This window comes from Dendroctonus ponderosae, unplaced genomic scaffold (assembly GCF_020466585.1).
Source record: "Dendroctonus ponderosae isolate FM_Combo_2020 unplaced genomic scaffold, Dpon_F_20191213v2 Dpon_F_20191213_3, whole genome shotgun sequence".
Lineage (NCBI taxonomy): Eukaryota > Metazoa > Arthropoda > Insecta > Coleoptera > Curculionidae > Dendroctonus > Dendroctonus ponderosae.
The window spans coordinates 10,385,782-10,411,992 of record NW_026018508.1 but is presented as its reverse complement, the minus strand read 5'-3'; the positions used below and the strand labels follow the sequence as shown (position 1 = coordinate 10,411,992).

The 26,211-nt window shown below is 32.3% G+C and overlaps 1 protein-coding gene, 1 long non-coding RNA gene and 1 pseudogene across 5 annotated transcripts in view; 1 reads left to right on the top strand and 2 right to left on the bottom strand.

Annotated features, from left to right (window-relative positions):
* The window catches only part of LOC109535723, a 10,270-nt pseudogene extending 1,802 nt beyond the window's left edge, over window positions 1–8,468 (bottom strand). Inside the window, exons 1-3 of the transcript XR_002171752.2 lie at window positions 8,371–8,468; window positions 1,156–1,424; window positions 605–923 (exon numbers count right to left, since the gene is read on the bottom strand). The product of XR_002171752.2 is annotated as an uncharacterized LOC109535723 (transcript). The remainder of the gene's footprint in view (window positions 1–604; window positions 924–1,155; window positions 1,425–8,370) is intronic.
* LOC125503766 lies at window positions 6,636–7,677 on the bottom strand. The gene is made up of 2 exons (XR_007281052.1): window positions 7,207–7,677; window positions 6,636–6,849 (listed from the first exon to the last, which is right to left on the bottom strand). It is a non-coding gene; the product is annotated as an uncharacterized LOC125503766 (long non-coding RNA).
* The window catches only part of LOC109535721 (four and a half LIM domains protein 2), a 54,238-nt gene continuing 34,821 nt past the window's right edge, over window positions 6,795–26,211 (top strand). Inside the window, exons 1-2 of one of the 3 annotated variants that reach the window (XM_019901660.2) lie at window positions 6,795–7,001; window positions 14,346–14,431. In XM_019901660.2, coding sequence (XP_019757219.1) covers window positions 6,960–7,001; window positions 14,346–14,431 — 128 coding nt within the window. In that variant the 5' untranslated portion in view covers window positions 6,795–6,959. Of the gene's footprint in view, window positions 7,002–8,618; window positions 8,719–11,668; window positions 11,880–14,345; window positions 14,432–26,211 lie in introns of those variants that run through there. The other 2 variants (XM_019901659.2, XM_019901657.2) reach the window with 2 other exon arrangements.

Below are 26,211 nucleotides of genomic sequence, written 5' to 3'. Positions count from 1 at the left end.
AAACCTTTAGAAAGAACGAGTTTTTCGGCTTCAGTTAATGATTTATTAGATAAATTTATAATTGTTTTGTCCAGAAATTGTTTATTTTTTATACTAAAAATGTCTATTTTTATTTTTTCGTTGAGTAATTTTTCTAGTTTATAGTTATGAATTTGTTTTTGAATAATAAATTTTCTTTCATAGGTTTTATTAACGGTATTACATATATGATTAAAGTCGTCAAAAGAGATTTTGTATCGTAAGTCTTGTTTTATGTCATGTATTTCGTTTTTGAGTTTGATTTTATTTAATCTGTGATATTGAATTCTTTCTCTAACTAAAGCTTTACTTGCTCTGTTTAAGATTTTTGTTACTCGTGTATTGGAGATTTAAGTCGTAAGCCTTTTGGAATAATGTTATTGTTTTTACATTTATGTAAAAATGTTAAACTGTTTTCAGAGTGTTGAAGTTTTATGTATTTGGATTCTAGATATCGAAAAATAATATTTTAATAATAATAATTATTTATCAATCTGTAATAGAAGACGTGAGAAAATTCCGTCTTTTTTAAAGACAAAAAAAAACAATATAGAACTTATCTACAATCTAATTTGTAGTTTCTTACCCGAACTGAAATAGGAGAATTTTGCGCAACTGCAGTTTGCGGCAAAACTGGAGCGATAACCGCTCCAATCTTGATCGGTATTCTCACTCCCTCGTGGAGAATTTGCACTTCAGATGGGAAAAGCACTTCACTCTCCGTTCGCCCTACTATGATGGGTTTTTCCAGAACCATTCTTACAGCTGGAGTGCACTGGATCGATTGGTTCTCATTTAATTTGATGGTCATTAAGGGTTGATTTTGGGATATGGAAGTGATCTGACCATTCGATATCATGTTCATGTTGTCTTTTGGTACGATGAATAAGGGAACGACCGAAAATCTGCAAGAAAATCGGTTGGCTTCAAGTTGTTCGTACAGCGTGGAATATTTTATTGTTCATCGAATTTTATTGGCCATTTTTAAATACATTTTATTCAAGTTAGCACGTTGACCAAAAAAGTACTTAATAGTCTTCACACATTTAGCTGTCGTAAAAACCATCACACCTAAACATACAAATACTGTGTTTCTCAAAAAACCGTTATGATTTGTTTTTCCTCTGTTATACTTACTGTTTAGATATGGAATACGGTAATTCTGCCATAATATTCAATGTAGGCTGCTCGGGTCTGGGCTGGATATTCGAATCTCTGTTGTTTCCATAATCCTGGACGTATTCGTTAATGTAACCGGGCATGTAGGGATTGTAGGGAAGAATTCGAGGCTCATAATTCAACTCGGTATAAACTCCTGAAGCAGGATATGCTAAGGGATAGAGATATTCAAAAGGGTTCTGCAACGGATAACCCCAAGTGGGAGCTAGCGCTATAAGGAACCATATCTGGAAAAAAATTATATATCTTTAAATTTATGAATGGGAATGAATTGAGCTAAAGCTTTAAAGTATAAGGTAGAAAGTCGATTTTTGTTGCAAATTTCCTAAACTTACAACAATATTTGATTGTTATCGCCCCAAAAACATTTTTCATGCAATTAATTAATAATTAATCAATGAAGAGAGTTATTAGTGTAATTGAGACAAAAACCCATAAAGCTATAAAAACTTTTTTTTATGAAATGTCCAAAGTCTACTTCTGCGTTTTAAAGACACATTCGCCTGATAAATCCAGCAGGATTAAAAATTCAGAAAATTATATTTACTGCATTTCCAGCGCTAAAAATAATGGAAATTTAACTAAATTCTTAAGTTCTAAACTTCAAGAACTGTACTGAAGCACTGATAAAATCTAGCTCGAAATAGGCTTTAGAATATCTGCTGAAATTTATGTTAAACTATAAATCCGACCTAAGAAAGGTATTTTTTCACAGTTTTCATACTTTTACATAAAATTTGCCTGTTATAATTACATTTTTATTTGATGTTTGTGTTAAATGAACAAAAATGCAATTTTACGTCTCGGCGTTTTGCCTTTTTCTCCAAAAGTGATTTGTAATTTTAATTCATGCTTTTATTTAATCCCGAGGAAGCAAATTCACTTTCTAATATGAATATTAACTACTTTTTAAAAAGCATTTGCATGGATTATACAAAAACATTGAAGATAAAAATACATATATTATACTAAATTACATAAAAAAATTAAAAAGCAAATGGTGTTAATAGGGAGATCTGAATAAATAGGAATCAGCATAGTAAAACGCAGTAAAAGTTATGAACCATTAATGTGTAAAAGCCATAAAAAGTGAGCAAAATATCGTGAATGAACATTTGTCATTACATTCGGCTACAGCGAGCATTTGTATCGTTTTAAAAGCTTTTAACTTCATTATAATATTTACTATAAAATATGTATTTATGCGCACTGTATTCCTGATCTGTGTCGCATAAATTACAAAAGTAACTGTGTGGAGAAATTTACATATTACAATGTCCCATATCACAGACTGAGCCGAAAAACCGGCATCTATAGATTGCTAGATATAATAGATTTTTGATTATATAGTAAGTAACTTTAAACAAAGTCTCACTCAAATATTTATCAAATAATTTCATTTTGTCGCAAATAGGATTTTTGTCCATTTTCGATACGCCACCAAAAGTGGCGACCAATTTATTTTCCTTTATTGTCTTGTTCAACTCACATATGACTTTTTTCTATTTCATTCTTTCATTCATTCACATTTAAAACATTTGCAACCATTCTAAATTATATTGATTTTTTTTCGGTTTAAGCTCTGCTACACCCTGGAGACATAAAACGATTACTTTCGTTGCATTCGTAACTTATCAAGCAATTAGTAAATGTTGAAAATAATGTGCTTTAAACGACAATCCACAGATAAAACGTGCATAATGGTTTTTTTAAATTTATCGGCCAATATACTTTACCACGTTTTTTATCAAGGACTGAAACCGTTTAAGGTAACACCTTTCCAATTATCTCTTTAATATTTAGCAGTTATCAGGCATCGAAAGATCTCTGTCGGCTCATGTCAAAAATAATCACTGCATTGCATTCCTTTGGAAACCCCGACATTTTTACGACCTTCTTCTTAAAGTGGAAGGTAAGTGGATTTGTCATATCTAAAGGCCATTTCTTCCAGACGTTTTGCAGAAACGTACTTACATCTTCAGAGCGTCGGAGCGCGAAGGCTGATTGGAAACAAAATGCGCTTTATATAATACGGTAACATCATAAATGAAACGAGTTTAACTGTCTTTACCTGATGGTGGTTTAATAAACCGAAAAAGTCTCGCACGCTAAGTGACCAACTGATATCCGAAAACAAAACTGTTACTTAGCAGCATTTGCATAAATGTCTGCATAATGGCGATACTGTAAATAAGAAGAGTGTCCAGTTTAACTCACCAAATTCGGACAGTGAAGACAAATTGGCTAATTAGCGACCAGCCCATTCATAAGCTAATAAATGATGTTTATTAACAACACTCATTTAATGTTGTTTTTATGTTCGGTTAATGCTAAATCTTGAATACATTTTGGGTACACTGACCTGACCTCTGCAGTTTTGCCGGAATATCATTTTTATGCATTGAGAATGGGCAATTAAATGGGTACATAATATATGGTACAATGAATAACTTCGTGTAAGATTGACGTCAGATGGACGTGATATACATTCATTGCCACTCCTGATGGTGCCAATTCAATTTGTAAGTATTTCAGGTGATATTTTTTATTCTCAAAATTCCTATATAAATTATTTTTAAAATATCTACTATATACTCAATTATATGCTTTGTTTTGTTGTGTCTCAATTTGTTAACTGTAGAACTAAAATTTGCCAGCAAATGTGTTAGAAAAAACCAGCAGACAACATTTTTTTCAGCAGCTTCAATTTTTGAGATTTTAATATTTGATATAATTCACGGTTTTTTAAACAGTTCAAAAAATTGCCTGTTTGGTCTGCCTGCAGGTTTGGGCATTTTCCATGTACATTTTGTGAGCTCACCCAATGTCTTTCTTCTTAAAATATAGCAATTTGCTTGGTTTCTGTCCTCTTTTTTATATAAAAAATTATCTCGAGCATAATGATTTATCAATTAAAATATATTAGTTTTTCAAATATCAAGCAAATATTTCCCGGTGCTTTTGTTTTGATTTTTAATGGTTCAGAAAAGTATTTCTAGAAAATCTCAGTTCTACGTACGCAAAAAAAATAAAAATGAAAAATTGAGAAACTCCAAAAAATTACTGGAAAAACTGCCCAAAAATAATAAAAAACGAATTCAAGCGTGAGGCCTCACGCGGACAATTGCAAAAAATATAAACATAATTTTTTTAAATTTTTGCTCACATTAAAAATACTCTTCATCCTTAATCAACAAACAAAACACAATAATATAATTGAACAAATTTATCGAATTATCAATCTTACCATTCGTGTCATATTAGCAATTTTTCGGCGGGTCCTACACGAGTACGCGACACTCACAATTACCAAACGAACTGAAGAAGATGGTCACTAGTTCTGAGGATTTATACCGAAAGATTTAAACGGCCAAGGCAAAAGTGATCAGTGGGATCAAAAAGAACTTTGCTTGATCCGGGTTGTTTCATTCGGAGGCAAAGATCCATTAACAACATTAATTTAATCCGTTAAAGTATTTTCTTCGATATGATGTCTCCTGGATCAATTAAATTGGTATGTTTGAGGCTGAAGATTGAGGCTTATCTGATGCATTTGTTGCAATCATTTCTGCTTAATTTTATATGGTTTTTTCATAGGAATAATGTCATAAATGATAATGTATTAAAAATAGCAAAGCTGAGGCAGATAAAGGCATTCTAATTAGAAATAAAATAATAATAATAGAAAACTAACCGGATATATCTTTTTAATTTTTAGTCTCAAATACCATTGAGCTGATTTACTTATGCTGATTGAATTCGGACGCATTTTAAATAAATAATTAATAACATTTTATGCACACCTAAACGACAAGTTATTGTAAGAAATGAACACCAAGAATAACAGTTTTCGAGTAACCATTAGCTAAATTCTAGGCGGCTTCGAGCATTATAATTATGACAAAATAATTCATATCTCTAAATAGGTGAGAGACAGGTATGAAGAATGCTCACGAAACTTATAATAAATAAGATAAAATATAGGGTGTCTCAATTAAAATTCACAGTATTCAGAATTCACTAATTTCTTGAGGATCAAACTTTTTTGATAACGTTTTCTGCAATCGAGCTACAGAATAAATACATAACATAGACTAACTCTGTCTAATTCTTATGCAGACTTGGCGCTAGATATATATTTTTTTTTTGATTGATTGCGTTTTTAAGCATTTGCTTTTCTATTTTGGCAGTTCCATATAAACTTATCGAATGCACAAAACAGCGCTCAAATAAAGCGATTTTTTCTTTCCTGTAATGATTAGCGGTAATTTGATTTGCATGTTTTTTAACAGTTTAAATTCCATTCGCCGCAATAATTTAGCTCAGTTAAAAGTATAATTAGTTACTTTTGGCAACGGGCCGAAAAATGTTTTACAATTTCTCGTCTTCTTCGCTAAAGTAAGAGCGGATAACAGCGTAATTTCCCGTGCGCTTTTATTGAGAAAAATTGAGTTGAAATATTTTGAGAATTAAATATTTCGGTTATTAGAAGCGTTCAAGTACTTACTGGAGAATTTGCATCTTTTACAAGAGCAGTAGGTACATCTATTGTTACTGTTAAACATAGCCATTTTATTCGAACACAAAATTCAAAACTCCTTGGTTTAATTCTATATATATAAATAATCTTTATTTCCTACAGAAAAAGGCAATCGGTTTTTCTGCCCATTTTTTAATTCTAATTTTGTGTTTTTTCGCATTTAATTTCATCTTTTTCAGTACAAATGTATTAAAAATAAACGGCACATTTCACAGTTTTTAATTTTTAGATTGAAACCGTTTGAATTGTCAATTTCAAATTATCCGCTGGACAATGTGATGAATGGCTTAATGAGATTTGTAGCTTCTCTTTAAATCATCTGGTTAAATTATATTTTAACATTTATATCTATCTACTATAGGAAACATAGTTTTCATTTTATCTAAAGTTCCGCATTAAGCCCGTTATTTCCTTTATATTCGGATAAAACTAATTTTCGGTTAACATAGATGCTGATGAAAATATATATGAAAGAACAGTATTTATTTTAAATTTAAACACGGATACAAATCAATTTTAATGATTTAATTTACTATTTTTACCAAAACTGTTTTTAATTTGATTTCAATAACTTTGTTATTAACCATTGTATATACTTTCCTGACTGTGTTTCAATTCCAAATCATTCATCAGTCATTTATTGTCTCTATTTATCAATTAAAATACGTTTCGGTGTTTTCCACCATCATCAGTTTTTATGTGTCGCGTTGTTGCTACTTTAAGCCTTGGCATATATTCCTTGTAAAATATATGCCAAGGCTTAAAGTAGCAACAACGCTACACATAAAAACTGATGATGGTGGAAAACACCGAAACGTATTTTAATTGATAAATAGAGACAATAAATGACTGAAACCCAGGAATTGATTTTGATTTGGAATTTGTTATTAACACCATATGCTGACACATAGATTTATTTATGTAGAAAAATTATGTTTTTTCAAATATTCATATTTAATGGCTAACGTTCGCCCGCTTGTATTTAAAGTTGCCTATAGTCAGACGGAAATCCATGGCTTTAAATGGAAGTAGGTAATATTGATTACTTCAAGCAGTTCAAGTAGATGCAGGTTGGACGGTAGGCTTATTCTGTTTAGTTCGGTATTCCTAACCTAAAATATTTTTGTTTAAACAATTTTCAAAAGTTTATGTGTATTTGAGTTGATTTATGTTGCTGTTTGTTAAGTGCTGCGCTTCTTTGACTGTTCCTTAATTCTATACTATGCTAGTAACCAGGACCTTGCGAGATTGCTTTTCCATTGCTGTAAGTAGTTTGGTTTTTCACTTTCATTCTCTTATTATTATTTTTTTAATTTACTAAGTGCCAAGTGAATGTATCGATTTAAACTGCACTCAATCGCTACGTGCTTGTCTGCGGCTTATTTGCCATTGCGTGTGTGAAAAGTCATTGAAATTACTTCCATATGATCAACTCTAAAAATACCGAAACAGAACACCGGATGGCTTACCTTAAGTTAAGTCATACAGGGTGGCCCGGTCTAAGAAAACAGTTTTATTTAAGTTGGTCTAATCGAGACTGGGTACTTTGGGTAGAAAAAGTGCTATTTTTTATGAATTTTCTTCAGACTTTTACTAATACTATTTTGGCAACGTTCTAACATATGGTACCGTTGTTGATTTTATCAGATTTTCCAAATTTTTGCTCAATTTTTTATTAAAATTTAATTCAATGTCATAGACATTGACGGCTGTCTACATGAAACGTCTACGCTTGCTTACTATGGTGACATTGACATTAGTGTTTAATTTACTAGTCAGTGTCACTAATTAGACAAATGTAGCAAATGACATCGGTCAGTTTATCGGCAATTGAGCTCGGTTTTCGTCAAAAATAAGCCTGAAAAAAACCTCTCATTTTTCAACCTCAACATTTTAAACACCTCTGATGTCTGATCATGTCGATGCTGCACTAAGTACTAAAAATCAATAATTTACGTGCACACAAAACAGATTTGGCAAATGCGCGTAATTTTTCGAGCTGCGTCTCACTGACGTCGGTGTTTTTTATTTTCTCATGGAAAGTAGTAAATTTTAATAAGTGAAGTGATAGAAAATCGCCCCTAGAAGAATCGTTAGTCAAAGGATTATCAACTCTGAACGCGAAAGGGGTGGAAATTAGAAAATGATCCAAATGACTACAGAACTGGAAAAGAAGTGAGCATTTGCGTGATAAACTTGATTTTGGAATATATCAAATTTTAGCGAGCCTTCCTTAAACGTACACGCTTATCTTTTTTGCAATTTTGCTAGGTTGGTTTCTAAAACTGGAAAATCTATTTGATAAATTTAATCATTTAAGTCATAAATAATTAATCTTAATTTAGCAATTAGCAGGAGCTCGACTCCAAATTAAAATTGAATTGGAATACCTATCCCTCGTCGAATGAACTTGCTAAGGTGTCGAATAGTGCAAATAATAAGTAGATATATATAATAATATATAGATAAGTAGATATGTATAATAATAAGTAGATATGTATGATATGTAGATTTTTAACTTCTATTTCTATAATTTAAATGAATTATGAATATTCGAAGAAATACATTCGATACAGTTTCCAATGCTGATGACTCTTCGTATTTCTATTATGGTAAAGTACAAAAATAATTACCATCAACAATTACAGCACTATGTTGAGCAGGAGGCATTTCTTGTAAACTATTGATGTAAACACTGACACTCATTCGGTTCATATCAGAATTTATTGAGCGTTTACTCTACAAATACTCTCAGGAAATCGTTCTTATCAAAAGCCATTTGGGGATTTAACTGGAACCATTAATCACTAAATGGAATTAAAAAAATTGTATTATCTATAACATTCAAACATAATGCAATAAGACGTTTGATGTAACAAACAATTCAGTCATGTTTAATGTTTGAAACAATCTGCTAGTGATTCAGTATGGTCGTTAATACCATTTCGTATAAGTTTGGAATTGTTCTTGAAAACTCAGGAGTAAGTTTCAATTACCTATACAAATAATTTTTTAAGGATTGTGGAACTTGTTATTTTTTTTACTTTTGTCTTTTTACCCAATGTTTTTTCAAAAAATCGACCTCTACCCCGTATGAAATATTTGCAGTTGAAATTATAGTGAAAACATGCAAATAATAGTAGAAAACATATCGCAAAAAGTAAGAAAGCACCGTAACCGTCATTGTAAAACATAAAAATGAATTAACGAGGTGGACAAGTGTATGGTTTTACATTAGCAAACAAGTTTGCAGATTTATGCAAACAGACTTTCAAGCAAATTTTATGGCCAAGGAAAAATGGGTTCTCAGTCAGTGACCAATTTACTTTTTATCATTGGCGTAGTCAGTTTAGGTATCAACTAGCATTAAAGATTCAGCTGTATTATAATACAGCAGTTGAAAGAAGTAGGTTCTTATCAACAAACCATCTCAAACAGGGCCTCTTTTGTAACAAGATGCAATACATGTAGTTTAATGCTATTATGTATGAGCATATTTAGATCATTTTATAAGTGTTTACTTGTGAATATTTATCGTTATCAATCTAGAAGGCAATTGAAAGAAATGGATGATAAGGCGCTTTGCTGGCGGTTTTAAGTGGTGTAGATGAGTCATACATAGTGACTTCAACCATGAGAAACGCGATGAATTTTTAACGAAGTAGTTTTAATTGATTTGCAACATTAACGAAATACTTGGCGTTTGGCTTTGGGGAATTGGACAAGCAGTGAGCCAAATAAAAAATCTCTAAATCTCTACTTGAGAGCATAGAAAATAAATGATCAACAGTTAAGCGAAGAAGGAATTAGATTAATTTCAGAAGTAAATCGGATGATATTTTTTCGCTGGTAATAATTTTCAACGTGAGACGCATTTAGTGATCGGTTTGGCATCTTCAAAGGATTAGGCAGACACAAATATGGAACCGTGATCTCAACTAATGAAGAATGTATTGTTTTTGCGGTCGTTGATTAATCAGTCTATTAAAGTCAAGTTGATTAAGATCTTTTTGTCCTGAAATTGTCCAAATCACACCATGCTTTATTCGGTAACATCAAAGCATTTTTAAAAGTTTAGTTGAGCAGATACCTAATGATCCATTTTGTTTCAATTAGCTGATTATTTTTATCTGTTGCGTTACATATTCGGCTGAACCTCAAAATTGATCAAATCTGACAATCAATATACCTACAACTGAAATGTTTGCATAAATTACTAAATTGGTTTCCCACAATTATTCTTCTAAAGTTTTTTGCTTTTATTATGCAAAATAGTTGCACAAATTGAACCTATTCCATCCTACTGTTCAATTGCGATTACGTGTTGTTGCCCACTATCGACTATCATCCGATTTCTCTTCAATTCAAGCTCCATCTGTTGCAGATCGTTCTTCGCCGAAAATTCGAATATCTGTGTGTGTGTGTCTCCTTTTTAAACCGTGTCCCACGTAGGCGCGGAACTAGTTAGAGGCTAACAATAAATAATTATTATATTTACAGCCAGTCCTATTAACGCGGCACTTGGTCTTTTTTTGAAGTGACGTGTATTTATTAATAAAGAACAGTTTGGTGTAACGTTTTGACATGGTTGGTTAAGTGTAAGTTGGAGCTGGACTGACCAGCTGAGTGCCCATCAACAGTGCAAAGTTTGTGTGAAGTTCGGTCAAGAAACTATGCAATTGATTTTAAAAGTTTAATGAATTGGAATATTCGAAGGTTTTTCAAAAGTTACATGCATTTGAATAAAATATTGAATGCGATTGCTAAAATTCTAACACAATGTAGACTTTTGTGGCAAACACTAGCAGGATTTGCAAATCATCAGCATTCCTAGGATTTAGTTTTCATATCGAATCGCTGTATACTCAAATTGAACCTGATACCTCTTTGCAAGTTAATACGTTATTGGCATTGTCAGGTATCATAAATACCTGCAACTGCACGGTTTTCAATTGGAATGAGGAAATTTAGAATTTTTTTCAACCGGTGTTATAAAAGTTAGGTAATCGACACCATGCGTTAACCATTTAAATTTCAAGTTATTCCCTTTCTTTTTTTAATTAAAACTATAAATGTTTTTATCTAAACTAAATAGTTTGACGATTTCGAGCCAGTACGAATAAAACATGTTTTCAGTACTTAATAAAAGCCTAACAGCTATAGAATAGAATCGACAATTACTCTGTTAATCAAAAGCAAACTAAGACATGACTGAAAAGCTCCATTGTTAAATTAGCCACTCCTTAGCTTGTTTGAATTCGCCATATTTGCCCAATTATTATTGATACTATCATTATCATCGATTCACCCGGTCATCTAAAATCAGATTTATATAATTTACATGCTTTGGTGCATCCATGTTTATTCATTTTGTTTATTAATTAGGTTTTGGTTTAACTAAAGACATTTAGAGAGGCAGAAAGCATTAAAATGAAATGTAATTGCAAAAGAAGCTATGAATGAACTGTTGCCAGCCCATGACTAATGATCAATTTGATTATTCTATACTTTCTCTTGCGTTGCATTATGCCAATAAAACCATCAAGCAATTCCCCATATCTGTATCGTTGGAAATAGACTTGGAACCGTTGTGGTTACAGTTAAGCAAAAAAAGCCCGGACTTAAATAGGCCGAGCTCATGTAGTTTCTCAAAAAATTCTTATCTACTTATTAATCGAATTCTAATAAGTCCAAGAGTATATTTTGAAACAAGGAGTGCAATTGCATTGTTTTCTTGTGCGAATTTGTGCATATTGATTTATGATGCAGAAGTTCGAAAAAAATTGATTTTGATTCGAATCTCGAATTAGAATTTGGTCCCGAACGTTCCTTTCCAAAATATCTCCTTTAAAATAAATTAAATAATAATCCGAAATCAGGATGATTCTCATGATAAATCAATATTTTTGATTGAAGGTTTTCATCAGTAAATTGGTGAGATCAGTTTTTTTTAAACAAATCCAGTGGTACAATGTCGAGATCGTCGGGTTATAGTAGTGTGTACAGTGAAGGACCGAAAACATCATCCACGTCATATAGACTTTATGACGTTGTCGAGGAACCGGTAAAGAGCACCATAAATGGTTCTAACAGATGTGCTGATGATTTTACACCAAGAAGGTGGGAGCATGTCGGTTCTCGAGTAAGTGGTCAAGATTTGTTATTGAATATTAGGAAAATATGTTTTTTGCCGCTGTTTTTTGTATATTTGTACATCGTTGAATTCGCTATTAAAAGAGTTATTTAATAGGTACGTTATGTGCTTTTTTTCGGACCATATGAAAAATAAAAGTTGATGATGGTTTATAAGAAACTAAACGATGGAATAAAGTTTCATAGGCACCATCTTCCAGAGCTCGAAAAAAATGCTATGCGAACGTATTTTATGTTTTTTTAATTTTTTTTATTTTAGTTTTTTAATTAACAACTTTTTTCTAATTTAACCGACTTCGTAGGTATTTCTTGCGGTTTCGGAGATTCTCATTTCGGAGATCCTCATGCAACACATCGTTATCTTGGACACCCTGTATATGAGCAAGACACCTATCCGTTATCTTTAATTTTCGTCTGTGGCCGTTAGCTTCGGTTCAATTTCCTTTAAACTTTCATGTTTCTGTTTTTGTACCCATCGCTCTTAATTTTCCATATTTCACGCAATTTTCTCTATATGGAAATGAGTTCGGTACATAATTATTTATGTTGTGGACGTGGTCATAAATACTTGTAAATCGTCCGCAAGGAAGCAACAAACTAAACGGTAAAGTATCAAACAGCACAAAACACTTCACACGCGAAAATTAATGTATAGTCCTTACTTACTACCAAACCACCAAACGTAAAAATTGGGGTATGATCAGCTTATTGCATAAAGTGTTCCTTATTTTTTTCGTGTTTCCTGCATTAATGTTAATTCCGTATCAAATTTTGAAGACTGATTGTGATGAGTAGGTAATTTCGAATTTGAATTTTTTTTTGTGGATCCGCGTGAACCCTGTTTTTAAAAATATGTTTCGCACCCCCCCGTTTCACTAGAGATTAGTAGTCTAGTCTCTGGTTTCACAAAGAAAACGCCGACTTCCCAGATTTAGTTTTTATGCTGGTCCAAGTTGGATAATAAACACTAAACAACATGTGTTGCACAAATTGTTTGGAAAAGTATTGGCCTTCACTGTTCTCTGGCCTTTTGTGCTAAAGGTATTTCTCTGAAGAAGAAATCGGGTATAGCTTCGTCCAGGATCGCCAAACACGCATTTTTGTTTGGGAGTGTTTCTGTCATTGTGAATTAGTTAATGTTTAATTATTTAATGTTATGTGAAGTGATAGTGTGAGATTAGTTATAACGTAAAGTAGGTAAAATTGCTTTATTATGGAGAAATATAAGCTACGAAAGTCAAGTGATTTATGGAATTATTTCACGGTAAAAGACACGAACCAAAAAATTAGCCAGTGCGATCTTTGCAAACGAATCTATAAGGGCACATTATCTAATTTAGCAAAGCACATTAAAAACAACATCCAACTATAACTATAAACGTAAGGGCACATTTGAAAAATATTAAAACACAACCTGAAAGTGAATCTGCGGTTAAAAGTAAGCTACGAAAGACGAGTTACTTATGGAGTTGTTTCACGGTGAAAGACACGAATCATAAAATTAGCCAGTGCGATCTTTGCAAGAAAATATTATGCTTTAGGGGCACAATATCTAATTTAAAAAAGCACATTGACCGACAACATCCAACTATAAACTTAAAAGCGCATTTTGAAAATATTAATAAACAATCTGATTTCAACCTTGCCTCAACCACATCACAAGGTGATCCTTCTGATGATTCTGATCTACTGCCTCCGGTAATGCCTGTTCGTTTTGAGGAAGTCAACCAAATTGAGCCGAAGTCTAAACAACCAAGTGTCGTAAGTTTTAAGTTTGTTTGCAGCTGTTAAATATGTTTGTTAAACAAATTGAAGGAGGATCTTTAAATAAATTTCATTCAGCATCTTGACAGCTCTGGCGCTAAATGAATATTATGTTTTAAGGGTATAATATTCGCTTGCATTTTAATATTATTTAAATTAAAAAAGTACCTTGAACGAAAACATCCAACTATAAACTTATAGGTGCATTTCAAAAATACTAACAGACAATCTGAAAATATGATCTGAGAATCTGATCTCAACCTTGTCCCAACCACATGGCAAGCTGATTCTTCTGATGCTTCTGATCGACCGATTCCGTTAATGCCGGTTCGTTTTCGGAAGTTAACCAAATTAGGCCGAAGTCTAAACAACCAACTGTCGTAAGTTTTACAACGAGAAATAGGACAAGCTAACAACAAAAACAGAAATTAGATAAACTACTTAACAGTTCAGCACATCCCTATTGAAAATACGAATGTTCAAGTTCGAATTCATTGTTCGGAGAAATTTTGATTGAATTTCTGTTTTCATTTACCGGCTATTTCATATTGTCTAATTCGAAAAATGCTCTTGAACCCAATTTTTTGCCAACTTTTTTGTGTTGTATAAACGTCTATTTTTCTCGTTCACAGTCACAGTCATACAGTCTGAATGAATTTTATAATGTTATAATTCTTTTATTTATTTACAGGGTGCTCAAATAAAAGAATCGGATGTGGGCCAACCTTGCACGGAATGCAGTGATTGCGTGAATGGATTTCAACTGCATAGTTGGAGGTAAGCCTTTTATTGCTCGTTTTTAAGTTTGTCTTGCGCTAAAGTTGTCTGCCTTATCTTTCTTCTTTGAATTTATTCTTAGTTGTTGTGTATGAATGACCGTGATGGTAATTGGTAAAAGATGCCTATTTAGGTTCTTGGGTGTATCGCTCAATAGATAGTGGCAAAAAATAAAACACAATTTTTTTTGGGCCTATTTATTCTTAGTGTTGCTTTGCGCATATTTTTAAACATACTTTGTACAGAAAAACAAAACTGTAACCTACTTGTTTATTATCTTTGTTATGTTAAACCTTTATTATTATGTTTATTATATTTTACAATACCTCATTTATTACATTATTACATACAATTGAAAGAATCAATATGAACAGCAAATTACAAAAAATTTATCGATGTTAACTCGAAAAATGGTAAGGAGGAAAATGATTTTCCCAACAGGCGTGGGTTTCTAATATTGAATCTTCGACCGATTCGTTTCCTTACAACTAAAATGTTCTTGAATCGATTGTCAATAAAATAATTTGAATAATTATTCAGCTTCCAAACTCATAGAAAAAAGAGTTCGGTTTATTGTAATTAAAACTGAAGTTTCAAGAATTGGTAGTCTATAGATAGAATTTGCGCAAGGTATAGATTGGAAAATAAAATCTATTCCCAGTTAATTGAGCAGCCAATCCTAAAGGAAACAGTTTATCGAAATGCCCTTTTGTAATCAGGCCGACTGATGTCACTCACAGCCAATCTGTGAAAAGGGCTCGGTCACACGAAGGTCTATTTTTCAGGAAATAACGCCTCGCCTGAAAGGGTGCATGAAATTTGCTTTTCGGTCGCTATACATTGTCGCTGCTGAACATCAGGTCACTTCTAAATTTATTTATGTTTGACAAGTTATTAATGTTAAGTGCCCGGGCAAGGACGATGGACACTTGTTAGCATATGGGATTGTATCGGAATATTAATTAGCGCTCAAATGGCTACAGGCGGAAATGTTTCAAAGGACGATGAAATTGAGGAATGAGAACAGAAATGCTGAGAATGAAAAGCGCCTAGAAATAAAATTTTTATTTTGAGAGCAGAACAGCGAGTGAGAAAAATCAACTTGAAAGGTGTTGCTAATAATGAGAAAGAACATTAAATTTAATTTAATCTAATTGGAGTTACATTCGGGTGTCACGCCATCGCCTCGAGAATTTATTTTCATTTGGATGAAGTTGCAACCGACTGTCCCAAGGGAAATACAAGCGGAGAATTAAGTTTCACGAACGAAGTGAAAATTGCAATTTTATTATTTTCTAATATGTAATCTTTTTCCTTCATTGTTTTATATCAAATATTAGGCTTTTTTGTAGTAAAACATTGTGGTTTTCATTCGTTGTCCTGGTTTATACTAACACTGTAGCTGCCGAAACTTAACAAAAGTTCAATGTGTTTTAAAAACCACATTAGCTCTGCATTTATGGACCATTACCCAGACTTTCATGGTATTTGGCCTTTGTCTGACATTATCAAGCGTCGGTTGAAGGAAATTTGCTGCTAAGTCTGCTGTCGTTTTCCACTTCAATTGGTCTTTGATAGAGTTGGGAAAATTAAAAATACTTCCAGATACTAATATAGGGAGCTAATAGGCTGGAAGCCGGTCTTAAGGGTGTGTCACGTCGCGAAAGCTGCACGTCCGCTGATTCTTAAGATTATCAGAGAAGTTGAATGTGGAAACCGAAAATGGCCAGTGAAAAAACGTGCAAATTCTATTTCCAGAGCATGTTTTGTTTGATTTTTGGATAAATTCAAGTCCTCAGAGTCCCCAGAATAATTCTGCGTTTTTCTTAATTCGATTATTTATTATTTGCCGAACTCCCAAGAAATTATTTAAAATTCTAACTGGAATTAATGTTGAAAGAAGTGCGATTTTATTTTTGTGGCTTAAGTGGCAATGTCGGCGATAACATTTTTAGCCCAGTCCAAGGGCCTGCAAGTCGTTTTAACTGAATATTTGGACACATAAAAAAAAATCCAATTTTCTTGCTAGGTAACGACTGAAGTTTGAATCCTTTTTTACTGGCACATTTTTTCTCAAGTATTATGCGGACCAATCAATAATTTTTCATATAAAGCATGATGCGCTCCTAGGAAAAGAGCAGACTTTTGTATGGACAGGTTATTGATTGAACTTTGGCCACCCCGTGTTAAAATCTAATTTGAAATTTAGAGAAAAATGTTACATACGAAAGTTGTAGATATTAACGTTTAGTTTATTTTAAGATGGTACCAATTAATACAAGGTGTCTTAAATTCAAATTATAGACCACACTTACCTTTTTTTAAATAGAATGCCGTACTTTTTGTTGCATATTCGAACTAATTTGTATTTTTAATATTTTTTAAATTCATTTCACAATATCCAAAGCCAAACTTAACCTTAATTCGCGATACTCAAAACGCTGGCGATTTTTTCGAAATTTTACATTTTATTATCGACAAAAGTTAATCTTTATAAAATCTCTGGCTCATCGGGCACTAACGATCGGTACTTTTTCAATTTTCCCGCTTTCATAGTTTTCTAGAAAATCGCGAAAATATGGTTATCAAAAAGCTGCTAATATCTCGGTAACCAAAAGAGCTGAACTCAATCGAATCAGTCCTCTCGATCTGCGGTCTCAAGCTCCATAAAAAGTTGGTATTAACTTTTTCACTAGGATCGATAATAAGCGAGCACAACAGTATGTGATCCGTCTATCTCGATATCATATTGGGCAATAAAAGCACAACTGTACCCTTTTGAATATAATTTACGTAACAATAACTGTACGCTTTATTACATTTTTAATGTCGCCCAATTATTTTCTATTTATACAATTAATCGCCTACCTGGTTTTAATTTACCGTTGCTCGTAGGCTACAGTAATTTTTTACTCTCTCCATATGCTTGAACCCAAGCAAGTCGAGCTTTATTGCTATTGACAACATCTATATTATTATTATTATTATTATATAATGTTTATAAATAGAAGCTGATGTAATTGGTAGCCGCTACAATAAGCAAACCAACTGGCCACACGCTATCCGTTTATAATCTGAAAGAGTATATTAGTGCTAATTCTGCAATATGCATGTGGAAAGTTTTCGTTAAAAAATTGTTAGTTAGGTATTTTAATGTTAAAATTCGATTTTAAGGCAACGTTTAAAATTGTTATTTTTATAAAAATAATCTGGTAGATTCAGGTGTTCGTGATGGCTAATTCCGTATTTGCATTGCCTCCTTCCCAGCAATTTTAGCAATGGCGATTTTAAAAGCACTGAACCGCATTAAACTTAAATTTTGCCAGTGCTGATGTCATGAGATATACTGGGTGCTCCATTTCAATGAAGCAAGTGATAGTTTTCATTTTCAACCTTCTACATTTCGACGTTGAAAAAAGGACCCTATAAAATATGTCCGAAATTACAGTTTTTAAAGCCCCAGAGCGTTTTTTATAGGATAATTTAGACGGCGGCTTCCTGCGCTTATTTGCGACACCTTATTGCTCAATTGATGGAAAATCTCCAACCTCGGGTTTTAATGAGTCTTGCAGAGGCGACAGCTCGCAGTGTGATCCTCAAAGTGGATTTCTCTCCCTGTCCTTTTAGGTGGTCATAAAACGATTTTACGACGCATATCGACTTTAATTGAATTAATAAAAGTGCAATTATTTCTGGTTTCATAGTCGTTTGCAGAAATCGCGTTGTCATTTTGCCGCCAGTCTATTCTAAGAAGAAGTAAACGAACGATGTACTCGGTCACGCCATGAACACCAATGGTATTTACTGAAGTTTCACTCCACATAATCGAACGCCAAATGAAGAATCACTATGGGGAAACAACTTTGTCTAAATTTAGTACAAGGTGTCCCAGACTTTGTGATTAATTTACCATTTTTAAACCAATCGTGCGCTTGTATCGAGTAAATTTCGTAAAATAATTTTATTTTTACACAAAAAAGTCAGTAATACAATATATTGGGCTTCTTTCACAAAGAAAACATTGCTTCGAAGCTGAACTTGTCTTTCAAGCTCAAAATCATCTTTTGTCAATCCATCCATCGTTGCAGGGTAAACATTTGTGGGTCCAGGCTTTTATACGTGGATCATCTTACTTGCAAAACACGCATTTATTTTCATTGACATGTCTGCGATTATGCCAGTTTTATCATGGATACGCGGTTTTAAGGCAAATTACACTGACTAATTGCTCACGGTTGATAGATGCCAGAATTTATTGATAAATGCAGGCCTGTTGCGGTTTTTCTCTATTAATTCCTTCATTGATCTTTGCAATTAATTTCCTGGTCAGATTTTTACAGTCGGTAGGTTTCAGGTCGTTTATCTCTTTATTTGTTTTTTTTCGGATGGTGGTCTCAAGCATTGATGTGGAACAAATCATTCCAATTCTTTATTCATGAACAATGTGTTATTCTATGTCATTATATGTATTCGTTTATAAACAGTAGTTTGGGTTAGTTACTCTTTTTTGAAATTTATTTGTTTTTTAGTTTAGACATGAGCATCATGCAAAAATTTTTTAATACCGCTGTTGCGTTTTGGAATTTTTTCAGTTTTGAAAAGTTGACTGGATGGTGAATTTAGGAAAGAAATATCGCCTGCAAATTCTCCAAATAGATAAAAGTATAATTTTAGGCTGAGCGTAAGCCAGGGCACATGGTGCGAAATTCTGTCGGCAGATAATCTATTTTCCCTCAAATCGCATGATATTTATAGAGAACGCATTATTTTTCAGTCTTAACGACATTTTTCTGAAGACGAAACTTAATCCCAATTTTTTGCGTTAGCTTCATGTCATATTGAATTAATAGCAGCGAATGTGTCTTATCCTGTTTGCTTGTTAAATGCATCGCATATTTGCGACGTAGAATTTGTCACATTTGTTTTAGCACAAAACTGCAACAAGTAGTAAAATAATTTCCTGAACTGCTTTTTTCATAACATAATTTCACACTTAACAAGTCGGGGTACATTTATGCGATTTTTAACGTCTTTATTTCTTATTCTGAGGCCGCTGAATTAACGAATTAATTTATGTACTTCGGTTTGCTTGAAACACATTTTAGTTAAGAAAAGTACTTTTTAAATCGGGTCTCAATGTTTTAATTCGGGCAAATTTAGATCTTTGAGGCCAATTTTTTAATTTTTTTAAATAACAATGTCAATACGTGAATCCATATTCGCTCTCTTTAAGTCTCATCGAAAAATCGATTTGTTTAAGGGGCAGCATGAGCCTTGATCCATTTTCGACATTCCGGTCATAAATTATTTAACGCGAATATTGTTTGACGGTATTTTGTGATTCAACTGAAATTGTGGCGTGTGGTTGTGTCAAAATACGACTGCGGTACATAAATATTCACTATTTATTACCAATAAAACATATCTCGGTTGCTACATACAAGTTTTGTTTAGGTTTTGAACTGAACTCCGCATGTTCATTCGGTTCGATGATATTGATTATTTTGCTGCATAAAATATAATTAAAGTGGTGTTTTTAGGATTTATCTGCTGGTAGGCTTGTTGTTTTTTATATTTGCCCACGCAAAGCAGAAGTTGATTTTGGTTCTTGATCATTTAAGCTTAAATTATATTCTTTTTCAACACTCTATTCTTCTGTAGATTTTACGTCAAGGTAAACACACAATTACAATCTAGTTTGTTTCTTTATTTTTAAGTTCCTATAGCAGTCCTTTGCTTATTTTTTTTAATTAATACTTGTTTTTCGAACCTCTGTGTTCCAGAATTCGGTTCAAACTTTAACAATTACTTCTATAATGGAAATTTATTTATATGTTTTTAATGACCTTAATTTACTGCTATTTACAATATGTAAATAACAATAGGTAAGTAAATTTAATTTTGATGAAAAAATGACACCAGAAAAGGCATGAAAGAGGTCAAATTCAATTGAAACTCCTTTCTATTGATATGTGGTAAGATTTTACAAGTTTGGCTAGTTTAAAAATTAGTAGGCAAAGTGTAGTAGTGATAACATTTTTGAACGTGTTTCAGGAGTAGAATGCTGACATAAAAAAATTCATGTTTATTTTATTTTATATATTAACAATCTTTATTTTCGCAAAGAGGAAAGCTCGAAAATAAATAACAAATTATTAAATTAATCATTCATAATTTGAGAATAAACTGATTTTATTTAATTGTAAAAAACATTTTTTCCAATGTGATTTTCCTTCAAGTCGCAGTTGCATAAAATTCGCCGAGAGACGACATTTTACACGATCAGTTTGCATTTCTATCTAACGTTTCGGTTACCTACATCTACAACCATCATTCGCAAAAGCATTGAAATTATCATGTTACTTATAAAACAAGTCGCGTTATTTGTTTTGTTTAAAATATATTTTTTTTAAATTTACCTTGTGATATATTTTCATTCAGTTACTCCATTGCATTTCGCTTCATAAATCCGGTTGCCAATAGGATTCTCATTTCCTCTCAATTAAGTGCTTTATAAATGGATCATTCCCATTTATCCCAATTTGCTTCTAATGAATATTTTCACTTTGAATAATTCTGGCAATTTTATGCCAGTAGTTTTATCATCTTATGAAGAAAGCCGCAATAAATCATACATAAAGTGGCAACTAATGTTTGGATATTCTCTTATGTTCGAGCTTTTATTGTTGAATGTTTAGCTTGTGGTCGTGTCAAAATAAAACTAAGTCGCATTAATATTCAACTTTTATTGGCAGTAAAACACATCAGTTGATGCATGTAAGTTGTGTTGGGTTTTGCACTTGGATTCGTTCGGGACTTATTGCATATGGTAGTCATAAAAGTGATTTTACTGTCAATGTGTGAATAATAACGGCATATTTGCCAAAGTTATTTTCGAATATCGTCCAGGTTTTATTGCAAATGGCGTCATTAAATTAGAAAATTGATTTAATTATTCGGATATTGAATTTACGTTTCTTTTTCGATGTTAAATGTACAAGATCATCAAATAACTGAAAATGATCCATAAAACACAACTGTTTTATCATCAGCTAGAAAAACGGTTTGTTGTTTGATATAAGTTTTTAATGAGTTTTGGTATATTTATCTGGGTTTCTTGAAATGCGATTGTCCAATGTCAGACCCTAAAATAGCCCAAACACTTTTTCAATTGAACGAAACAAGCAAAAATAAACACATGTCTTACCTATTACCAAACAGCCTCTTAATTATACACTATTAAAAACATAAATCTGTTATTCGCTGATAATCCATCATTTCGTTTAATATGGCGTAGGCCTGATAGTTTATGAAAGAGCATTTTTTAAATAATGGAATGAATAGTTTCGCTTTAGACTTTTGTTAATTTTAATTAAAATATAGGTACATATACAGTGCGAGTCTTACTTGGAATAAATTCTGTAAGTCAAAGACGGTTTTTTTTTGGAAATGACTTTATTTTAAGTTGCGGTACTTTTGATGTAAGAAAAAGTTATACAGCGCGTCCCCAGCTTAAGTTCTGATGCTTTTAAGATTTTTTATGAGCATTCTTCTAGATGGACTCGTTATATCTAGTTAGAAATGTGTACTTAACATCAAATTAATATCGCTCAATTTTTATATCTTGTAATTTCGAAGATATTTACAAAAGTCAAATAATTCCAAAAATGAATAAATCATAAAGAAATCATTTGTAAATATTCTGCGATGCCGTTGGGTTGTAAGATTTTGCGCAATTTTTTTCCGTTAAATTCGTGTGACTGTTCAAAAATTCTCGTTCCTTACTCTTGAGGTGACTTGTAATTTTTATGTTGTACTGTTTTGGGTCGGGTGTGAAACAGGGGAAAACCTAATTGAAAGATTTTAGGCCCAATTAATATGTTTCTTTAAATGTTAATTATTTATGATCCTGGACAAACTGCCGGATGGTGCTCATCCATCCACTCAAATTTCACTTTTACTTCTATAAATGGATTGTATTTATTTTAAATTCGTTATAATTTCAAATAAGTTTTACTTTTACTGTCATTTTTCATACAATTTCTTGGGTCTTTGTTTTTCACATTTGTCTTGTGTCTTTTAGTCAATTTTATATTTATTCCATTGTCGTTTCTCAATGGAAATTTTTCTTAGTTTTCATGTTTTAATGTATGGCCAACGTCAAGAAATAGTTGCGAGTAAGTTAAAATAAATATTAATCTTAAAATCATCGCACCATAGTCTGCGTTGCGCGTAATGCGTAATTGAGCAAAATGATAAATCGATAAACACCTTCAGATAGTTTGGCTACTGAATTATTAAAAGCAGCTTATTTTCGGCACTTTCTTCGGGTAATTAATTACCAGGTTTTTGGAGCTTATTATTCACCTGGTTAGTTTGCATTATAAATTATATAATTTATTAGCTACTTGCCGATGATTGGTGATCTACAGATTGTTTCAATCGATGTGTGCGATATAGCAAACTTTTGTAGCAATTTGGTTGTTAAGTTGGTAAATTAACGGTTTTTTTTTTTAATTAAAATATTTAAATCTCGTTTTTATGATTTTTTTAAAGGCACTTATTGAATGTTTTGTTTGCTGACGACACCACACTTGAAATTACAAAGACACCTGGACAAACGGGATACAAAACGCAAATGAAACGCATCACTAATATCAAATATTTCTCACTAGATATTAACAGAGCATAACATAAAACCATTATAATAAACCAAACACTTTCATAGAACATATCCGAGACAAAATGTGCAACTTTTGAAACGAGAGAGCATTTACTTCCCAAAAATATTTCAATTTAATAACAGACCAGAATGAGTGAAACATTGAAGGGACTACTAACTCGATCAAATCATATAATAATAACAATATAAATGAATAAAACGATCAAGAATTTCAAATAAACCGTTTTTTATAAATTTCATCCACTAAATGAGTACAGGGGAAAAAATCCAATAAGGTCAAATCTGACGGCCTAGATGGCCAACGAATTAAATAAACCATTGGTTTCCATTCATCTATTTTAAAATAGTCTGTCATGATTTTCCTAGCCAAATGTTTGGAATATTTTTTCTGTTGTATTTTGTTGCTGAATTTTTTGTTAATTTTCCCTGGAATATATTTTAGTAAAAGTTATTCGGGGTTAATTCGATTATTAAGGTAAATTACAAGTAACTAAATCTAAAAAAGGATTTTTGTGTTCGTTATTTTTAAATTCTGTTAAGGTAAAGTACAATATACAAAAGAGAATATGTATATACAGTGCGTACAGGTTTTGATGGTTTTTTTCGATTATTTAAGATTGGAAAGGCCGTTTTCTGATAGTTAAGATCCGTTTAGGCAGAGGTGTTTTTTAAGAGATTACAATTTTGGATTTTCTTGTGCATGTGGGAAATGAATCTACATAAGGAAAAGCCGCCACTTTAGAAACTTTGGGCTTCCGCAAGTAAATACAAAGCAACTTAAACCGGTGCAAACAATTGAACCTTTTTTTATTGGTTCAAGTTGTTGAGAGTAGTTTTTCCTTTTTCACCTACGCACGCGATCGTCCCAGATAATCCCCAATGTGGCAACGCGGACGTCGCGTTTCACCAATGCAGACGCCGAATTTTCCCTCATTTTTCTCGACGTCCGTCCATGAATCGCATGGTTTTTTGCGACGCGCCAATTTTTAAATTCCGCGTCTGTTTACAGGTTTTCGGTCGAAAAGTGCAACACGGAATTACCGGAATAACGACCGTATGTGGTTTATTATGGTTGTGCAGACAAGTTGCCGCACGTTGTAGATCGGAAAACTGTACCACTGGGTTGTGTGGTTGGTGATTGTGGTTTGCTGTTACATTCATCTAAAAAACACGTGCATTTGTGCTTTGTATGTTTTGTGTGGTTCGTTAATGGTAAAAATTCAGTCGGGGAATTTATTGCGTACATTTGGAAAAATTCTTTCTGGTTTAACTCAATTTCGATTTTTTTGTTGAAATCACTTGACAAAATAGTTGGTGTTTACGGAAAATGCGTCAATTTTCCAACTGATCTTGATATGAATGGCATTAAAACAACGAGCGAAACTTTGATGTGGTAATTTAGGATTTATAAATCAAACTTCTAAAAATAGATTACAATTAAACTGATTTTGGAACGTAGCTGCAACCTGCCAATAGTTTCAGAACGAAGCTCATTTGTATTTTCTTCTGTTTGTGTCTATCGGTTTTTGAATAAATTCCTGATTTTAAACAAGATTTTCGAATGTTTTAAATGAAAAACAAATCTATTTATTAAAAACATTTTCCATAATTTGCTATAAGTGCAAATACAAATGACCTAACTTTACAAAAATACAACAATATTTAAAATGTAGTTGTAAAAATGTTACTAAGGAACCGAAACCGAAATATTACAACCACTTTTCAAGTTACAAAAAATTTCGTAAACCATGAATAAAACTCGAATAAAGAAATAAAATATTTAAAACATTTTTATATTGTTGGCAAATGTATTCCAGCATAGGTATTGTATCTAGCAATCGATTGAAACTGCTTAAATCATCAACCAACAATAAGCAAATGGACTGCACTATTTAGCCCCACAGTAAATAGTGTCCGCCACACCCTCCTAATAAATTATCTGCAATAAGTTTTCAAACCTTTGCAATCCACTAAGGCGTTTAAGATTCTATATAATTTCGAGTCAATTTGCTTTGGCCTTTACCTCAACGACTGGTAGATTCATATTAACTCTTTCTACATACACAGTTAATGACATGCTCAAGTATTTTTTTGTGTTTTTCTGCATTTTAATTTGTTTATGCCAACTGTATTATGAGAAAAGCAAATAATGATGCCACTAAATTCTCCCTATGATTAGTATGTAGTTGGGAATTAATTTTATTTTGTTTTCACACTGGTTCAGAATAATTTAGACTTCATTACATTGATACAGAAGTGTGGGGATTATCGGATAAGGTTAATAATTAATTAGTTTTTGCTATCAGGCAGTTGCCACCTGTTGAATATGCGAGATATTAATTTAATTGGGCATATTATTATTATTATTTATTTTGCGTTTCAGTAATACCAATATTAATTTAACGAATAATTTTGATTAGTTTTTATTTGTGCATTAGTTTGTCCAGGAAAAATCGCATTAATACAAAACAATTATTGAGCTTTCGTGACCATTGTCTAAAACTGGTGAATTTTTTCGGATGTTTCGGCCAAAAATACAAAAAAATATGATTCTATTAATTCTAGCTTCAGAGGCATGGATGTTTAAATCTGGCATCAGAAAACTCCAAAAAATTGAAATTTTTAAAATATGCAATTTTTTTTGGAGTTTTTCGGAATTTTGGGAAGTCGTGAATTAAATTTTTTCCCTAACGTTTCGCAAGCTTTGGTTGCAGTGCCGATCAAGTGACACCATAAGAGTTTTTTTGTACACAAAGCAGGAAAAGCCGGAAAAACTTACCAGTTTTCAGAAGAATTGTATATTTTTCCTAAATTTCAATTTTTTTGGGGTATGCTGATGTCAAATTTAGACTTCGATGCGTCTGAAGCTAGACGAGATAGAATCGATCATATTCTTTAAAGCTAAGTCCTGTGGATTTGGTTTAAATAGGAATTCAAATCGTTCAACCTTTTTAGTTGATTTTAGAGGCCAACTGGAGCAATTGTATATTTATTTTCAGTTAAATGGATTAGTTGCAATCTATGCGTAAATTCCCGTTCATACAAAGGTATGCAAAAGCGGGTAATTTCAGTGATAATAGTCGGAAACTCATATCAA